The 8519-nt window shown below is 33.1% G+C and overlaps 1 protein-coding gene across 1 annotated transcript in view; it reads left to right on the forward strand.

Moving 5' to 3' along the window:
* The window catches only part of LOC110446066, a 92500-nt gene that overhangs the window by 17424 nt on the left and 66557 nt on the right, over positions 1-8519 (forward strand). The window contains exons 2-4 of the mRNA XM_021491030.1: positions 1298-1380; positions 2155-2376; positions 5202-5298. Coding sequence (XP_021346705.1) covers positions 1335-1380; positions 2155-2376; positions 5202-5298 — 365 coding nt within the window. The 5' untranslated portion in view covers positions 1298-1334. The remainder of the gene's footprint in view (positions 1-1297; positions 1381-2154; positions 2377-5201; positions 5299-8519) is intronic.

An 8519-nucleotide genomic window follows, 5' to 3' on the forward strand; every position in this document is an offset into this window, starting at 1 on the left:
TACCCATCCCCACATCAATGTATAGTTATTCTTTACAGTTTATTTTATACATGCAACGATATTGGCTGTATGACATGTTTTAATATCCTGTCTACTATGCATATATTTGAAACGTTTGTCGTCAAAAGAAGAGGGTAGTTATACAAACCTGTTTTCCTATCCTTTTACATTATACGTTTGTAAGATGCATTATCAATAAAATCAGACACCGAGTAAGTGAATCTGCCAGTTGTGTTCCCTGTGATTATGTACTATTAACATAAGTGTGATAAGGTTTCGATTTATTGTCTTCAAAATTTCAAATACTACACAACTCGATTGTTTATTGATGTCAGCTGATGATATGAATCAGTCATGTTTTCTTTCATGTGGACGTTGACCTGGATTGCCATACATGTGACCAGTGACTGTGTCCAGTGTCCTCCTCCCATTCTGTAATGATGTTTCCGTTTTGATGTAGTATGCTCGCTTTTCGTTCTGTAGTGCTATAAAGTAAACATTATTATCAATATGATTCTTCTCAAATTAATTGTCTGCTTCCATGGTATCCCCATTTAAACTTCGAAGAGAATAATCGATAATTACTAGCACGGATATTTCCTTTTCCACTCCAGGAATTCCCTTTCTTACCGTCATTATTCGACGAGTTATTTTTTTCATTGTTATTCAGATAAAAAAAAAAATTAATTGTGATACCATTTGAAGACCAATTTTTAAAAAGATGAAGTTTTATCTTTCATATTATGCTTTCGATCAGTTACATTGTATCTTACTATAATGTTTTTCTTTAATGTTTTTGTACTGTCGCTTACCTATATATTATTGCTTCTATATGTACCTGTGATATGGTGGCAAGGTTTTAATACCGTTGTTCTTACACGGGAAAGAGGTTTGTTTTCATAGCTTTTTTTAACCAATTTTGATTAAGGGTATCTCATGCTTAATAATTGTATTGTGAGTTGTAGATAATCCTATTTCGTCTTTGCGTATTGCAGAGTTATCTTCTCGTGAGAGCAGGTATTGATTGTTACGTCATTGTTTGTGAGAGTAACGTCATCAATTTTTGAGAAAACGACGTATTTTTTTCACACAAACCAATGACGTAACAATCAATACCTGCTCTCAATAGAAGATAACTCTGCAATACGCAAAGACGGAATACAAACCGAAGAAGAAAATGATTAAATTGTAGAATGTACTTACGCAATATGTTAAATTTGCTGCGTACTTTGGAAAAATGTGGTTTTCCTTTTTTTTCTCTTTGTTTCTTATTATTATGTAACTGCATGTTTTTCAGTTAACGACTTGCCTTGTTGCCAGATCGCCAAGGGACAATGAAGCTTACAGCTTTTACTGTGATTGTAATTGCTCTTAATATTGGTAAGTTCATTTGAATCGGTGTTTCAAAATCAGTTAATCATGTCCTAAATTTTGTATTTTCATACACTGTACTTAGAAATGTACAACGTACAGAGCAGTATATCATGTTTTGATGTAATATCATTGCGATTTAACAGCTTCAAAGTCCATTTCTTTCACAAAAGGCTGTTAGTTAATAACTGATATATATTGATTTAAAAAAAAAATATATCAAATATTGTATCTATATATTTAGTTCAATACGAAAATCCAGAATACAAGCTTTTCATTAAAATTCTTATATTTTCCGCATAAAATAATTCACATTTTCCTTCGAATTCTAGCCCTGATTTAAGCCAACACATGATATTTTTTTTCACTGCATCATTTTTGCAAATACATAATTTTATCGGTTGTGCTTCAAAACGAATTTTATCACTACCATGGAAACATAAGCAATGTACGATAAAAAAACTGACGGTATTTTAAATCTATTGCAATACCAAAATTTATTTTTACGCCGTGATTTATTTGAAAATTTTAATGCAAACATAACCACCCGCGAAAGTAACACCTTACAGATTATTTAGCTCTTGTGATGTCCTAATGTACAGTAGGAACAGTTAAAGGCCCAACGATGGCGAGAATAAGGAGGCTTATGGTCGAGATTTCTTGGTCATTGTATTTCTTAAGAGTTATCGTGGAGGTTCTTTACTGATATTTGACTTGGTTATTTGTGGGTTAAGAATTTTGACTTCGGATTAAGTCATGCTGTAATCTGTTTTTGTCTTTTAGGTTTTATTTCATCGAATTGTCCTGATGACTCATGGCTGTTGGTCACGAAAGTCTCGAGCTTGAATCAAGATTTCCCAGGTTCAAATGTTTGTATCAAAGAATTCAGAACACCAAAATCCTGGCAGGAAGCTTCGAACACGTGCAGACTATTCCACGGAAATCTTTTGCGATTTGACAAAGATTACAGCTACCGAAGTAGATATGTTTCTTTAGGAACTAAAGGTATATATATGTGCTTAGTTAACATTATATTTTATTCGTGTCAATCAATATGTACAATTTCAAAAGACATTTTATTGTGATGATTGGGAAACAAGAGCACTACTTGACTCTCAGCTTCAAATGGTTAAAGTTAGTGACTGGTTTACCCGTTGTTAGGATAATGTGACTAGGTGGAATACAGTGACTGGTTTACCCGCTGTCAGTATAATGTGACTAGGTGGAATACAGTGACTGGTTTACCCGTTGTTAGGATAATGTGACTTGGTGGAATACAGTGACTGGTTTACCCGGTGTTAGGATAATGTGACTAGGTGGAACACAGTGACTGGTTTACCCGTTGTGAGTATAATGTGACTAGGTGGAATACAGTGACTGGTTTACCCGTTGTTAGGATAATGTGACTAGGTGGAATACGGTGACTGGTTGCTAACGATACATTTAAAGTGAATGGATATCAAGCAACTTTTATGCAGTTTTGTGAATCATATAGACATTGTATACATTTGGCACATTGGTTTCAATTATATACACTGTCTCCTGCATACACACACGCATGTTCGCATACACTACACACATGGAGGCACGTCCTTAAATGACGTTAGCTGTTAATAGGACGTTAAACAAAATTAAACCAAACCAAACATATAATATAGTAAATTGTAATATGATTTCAGTTAAATAGTAAAAATCATAAGAACAAATAACTTTAAATGCAAACTTTAATTTCAATACTGAATTTGTCAATTATAGAATTTTTAATCGATTATTGGAAACGGAAAGGGCAAGTTAAACGATCACCAAGCCATCACCACAATTCAGGACAGAAATAGAGGGAATTCGACTGTCAAACCCACTTCAAAATTGATACACATCTTCCCTGAACAATATATGGCACTAGCGGCGACAACATGAAGGTTTCTGTTTACTTTTTGATTCTACAGAAGTCTGAGTGCTACAAAACTTCAACCAAACTCACATATTACCTACGTTGATGTCGATGGTCAAAGCAAAGACGGGCGAGACAGCTATTTCCGCTAAATTCTTGTTTACCTTAAAGCTGTTGACCGCCTTTTTATTTTGATACAGAGACTTGATAGTCCACATGACTGTGGTATAAACTATATTCAAAATGGTGCATATCTTATTGGTACATGTATTTGGAAAATTGGACAACTCGATCCCATGGCAAAACCACTTGTAACACTGAAACAATAATTAGTGCAGTGTCTTTTATGTCATACATATGTTGCCTGGTCGTTTGTTAATTGTCCACAGATATAAGATACATTTCTACTGATGAAGTCTTGATGACATTTCTACTGATGAAGCCTTGATGACATTTCTACTGATGAAGCCTTGATGACATTTCTACTGATGAAGCCTTGATGACCTTTCTACTGATGAAGCCTTGATGAACTTTCTACTGATGAAGCCTTGATGACATTTCTACTGATGAAGCCTTGATGACCTTTCTACTGATGAACCTGCAGTTTACGTCTTTGTCAAGGCTTGTCTGAAAACAACACCAAACGGTCTCTATTTCTCAACCTACTCATGTCCAACAACAAAGCGACATAATAATAGTATACTACATTTGATACATCGCCCTATCTAGCTAGAATATTTCACTCTAAAGCGCTTTACAGTACGTAGAAATACAATTTTTACAATCAATACAATTAGCATATACATTTATCAATACAAGTTCAAGGAATTCGCAGGAGCTGCTTTATCAGGTGCTAACTACTAATCCTATGCCACCTGGCTTATACATTTTGTATCTCCCTATGTGTGTGTGCCTGCGTGTGTGCTGGAGATGTATTGCGTTCTGTTTGTAGTGGGACCGTGTTTCTAACGGTATCATTTATAGTGCCACCTCACTTGAATGCTACAGCACAGATAACGCAACATCCTACCCAGACAACTGTATATACTCCACCTCGGTTGTTGGAGTTGTGTGGGCAGGAGAAAAACACTTTCTCTGAATATTCCATGCGTACGCCGACTCTGGGAATCGAGCCCCGGCCACCTGCGTGGAAGGCTGGAGTGTAACCACTCGACCCTTAACCAATCGTGTATAGCCCAATATCTTAACTTCTGTCCCATAATGATGTCACACCAATATGTGTACCAATGTTGAAGACTGTTTATTGTGCTGTGGCGTCGAAAGGTAGCCAAAACATGTCATTATTAATTCGCATCAAAATATTGTTTTTATCCACAATAAATCTGCGGTGGTTGTTCTTTTATATCATAATAAAGCTAGAAGACACGCGATGTTGCGTGTATCAATGTATGTCCAATACTTGTTTCAATGTAAGGCGTGTATCAATGCATGTCCAATACTTGTTTCAATGTAAGGCGTGTATCAATGCCTGTCCGATACTTGTGTCAATGTAAGGCGTGTATCAATGCATGGCCAATACTAGTGTCACTGTAAGGCGTGTATCAATGCACGTCCGATACTTGTTTCAATGCAAGGCGTGTATCAATGCCTGTCCGATACTTGTTTCAATGTAAGGCGTGTATCAATGCATGTCCAATACTAGTGTCACTGTAAGGCGTGTATCAATGCATGTCCGATACTTGTTTCAATGCAAGGCGTGTATCAATGCATGTCCGATACTTGTTTCAATGTAAGGCGTGCATCAATGCATGTCCAATACTAGTGTCACTGGAAGGCGTGTATCAATGTATGTCCGATACTTGTGTCAATGTAAGGCGTGTATCAATGCATGTCCGATACTTGTTTCAATGCAAGGCGTGTATCAATGCATGTCCGATACTTGTTTCAATGTAAGAAACGTATTTGTTTATATCTATAGAATTTTGGACTGGGATGTATGTGACCAATGACAGATTTCAGGCGCCTCTTCTTGACGGAGTTCCTCCCCAACGAGTCAACGACACATATAATAACAGGTAACTTTATCAGTCAGAAATAACAGGTATCTGTAACAGATAAATATATCAGGTATCTGTAACAGATAAATATATCAGGTATCTGTAACAGATAAATATATCAGGTATCTGTAACAGATAAATATATCAGGTATCTGTAACAGATAAATATATCAGGTATCTGTAACAGATAAATATATCAGGTATCTGTAACAGATAAATATATCAGGTATCTGTAACAGATAAATATATCAGGTATCTGTAACAGATAAATATATCAGGTATCTGTAACAGATAAATATATCAGGTATCTGTAACAGATAAATATATCAGGTATCTGTAACAGATAAATATATCAGGTATCTGTAACAGATAAATATATCAGGTATCTGTAACAGATAAATATATCAGGTATCTGTAACAGATAAATATATCAGGTATCTGTAACAGATAAATATATCAGGTATCTGTAACAGATAAATATATCAGGTATCTGTAACAGATAAATATATCAGGTATCTGTAACAGATAAATATATCAGGTATCTGTAACAGATAAATATATCAGGTATCTGTAACAGATAAATATATCAGGTATCTGTAACAGATAAATATATCAGGTATCTGTAACAGATAAATATATCAGGTATCTGTAACAGATAAATATATCAGGTATCTGTAACAGATAAATATATCAGGTATCTGTAACAGATAAATATATCAGGTATCTGTAACAGATAAATATATCAGGTATCTGTAACAGATAAATATATCAGGTATCTGTAACAGATAAATATATCAGGTATCTGTAACAGATAAATATATCAGGTATCTGTAACAGATAAATATATCAGGTATCTGTAACAGATAAATATATCAGGTATCTGTAACAGATAAATATATCAGGTATCTGTAACAGATAAATATATCAGGTATCTGTAACAGATAAATATATCAGGTATCTGTAACAGATAAATATATCAGGTATCTGTAACAGATAAATATATCAGGTATCTGTAACAGATAAATATATCAGGTATCTGTAACAGATAAATATATCAGGTATCTGTAACAGATAAATATATCAGGTATCTGTAACAGATAAATATATCAGGTATCTGTAACAGATAAATATATCAGGTATCTGTAACAGATAAATATATCAGGTATCTGTAACAGATAAATATATCAGGTATCTGTAACAGATAAATATATCAGGTATCTGTAACAGATAAATATATCAGGTATCTGTAACAGATAAATATATCAGGTATCTGTAACAGATAAATATATCAGGTATCTGTAACAGATAAATATATCAGGTATCTGTAACAGATAAATATATCAGGTATCTGTAACAGATAAATATATCAGGTATCTGTAACAGATAAATATATCAGGTATCTGTAACAGATAAATATATCAGGTATCTGTAACAGATAAATATATCAGGTATCTGTAACAGATAAATATATCAGGTATCTGTAACAGATAAATATATCAGGTATCTGTAACAGATAAATATATCAGGTATCTGTAACAGATAAATATATCAGGTATCTGTAACAGATAAATATATCAGGTATCTGTAACAGATAAATATATCAGGTATCTGTAACAGATAAATATATCAGGTATCTGTAACAGATAATTATAATAGGTAATACTATCAGATTAATATAACAGTTAATAACAACAGGTAATTTTACCAGGTAACTGTAATAAATACTTATATCAGATAAATATAACAAGTAATTTTATCAGGTAAGTATAAAAGTTGATTATATCGGTAACTAAAACAGGTAATCATAACAGATAAATATAACAGGTAATTATATCAGGTCATGATATCATGTACATAAACCAGGTAAATATGACAGGTAATTGTATCAGGTCATGATATCATGTACATAACCCAGGTAAATATAACAGGTAATTGTATCAGGTCATGATATCATGTACATAAACCAGGTAAATATAACAGGTAATCAGCTCAAGTAATTATAACAAGTAAAATATCAGGTAATTATTAGGTAACTACAAAAGGTAACTATTTTGGAAAACTGTAAAAGATAACTATAACAGTTATTGTCATGTATATTAGGTAACTAAAACGTAAACTATATCAGGTGCATGAAACAGGTATTATTTCTATAGATGAGGATACATATAATGCTAACATTATTTATGTAAGATTTGAATATAAGGTTCGGAAGTCTGACCCCAGGACTGAAAATTGGCTTGGGAAATATAATATTTGGCAGTTTTTCTATATTTGTATTAAAAACAAATAAGATTTGAAAGTTATATTTGTCATTGTCATGCCGATATATGTAGTATTATAATTTATAATATATCTGTACACGACTGTACTCAATACCAATATGAAATTAAAAACAACATCTACATTTATTATCAAAACCAATCCTCACGTTATTTGGTAGTATAACATAGTCCCGCGCATTATCAACATTCATCATTTTTCACTTGTTCATTATTGTACACTAGTTCATGATTGTACACTAGTTCATTATTGTACACAATTGTACAATAGTTCATCATTGTACACTAGTTTACCATTGTACACTAGTTCATCATTGTACACTAGTTCATCATTGTACACTAGGTCATCATTTTATACTAGTTCATTATTGTACACTAGTTCATCATTGTCCACTAGTTCTTGATTGTACACTAGTTCATAATTGTACACTAGTTCATCATTGTACACTAGTTCACCATTGTACATTAGCTCATCATTGTACACTAGTTCATTATTGTACACTAGTTCATCATTGTCCACTAGTTCTTGATTGTACACTAGTTCATAATTGTACACTAGTTCATCATTGTACACTAGTTCATTATTGTACACTAGTTCATCATTGTACACTAGTTCTTGATTGTACACTAGTTCATCATTGTACACTAGTTCATCATTGTACACTTGTTCATTATTGTACACTAGTTCATGATTGTACACTAGTTCATTTTTGTACACAATTGTACACTAGTTCATCATTGTACACTAGTTCACCATTGTACACTAGCTCATCATTGTACACTAGTTCATCATTGTACCCTTTATTGTAGTTCATCATTGTACACTAGTTCATTATTGTACACTAGTTCATTATTGTACCCTTTATTGTAGTTCATCATTGTACACTAATTCATCATTTTACACTAGTTCATCATTGTACACTAGTTCATTATTGTACACTAGTTCATTATTGTACACTA

The sequence above is a fragment of the Mizuhopecten yessoensis genome, unplaced genomic scaffold (assembly GCF_002113885.1).
Source record: "Mizuhopecten yessoensis strain PY_sf001 unplaced genomic scaffold, ASM211388v2 scaffold285, whole genome shotgun sequence".
Taxonomy (NCBI): domain Eukaryota; kingdom Metazoa; phylum Mollusca; class Bivalvia; order Pectinida; family Pectinidae; genus Mizuhopecten; species Mizuhopecten yessoensis.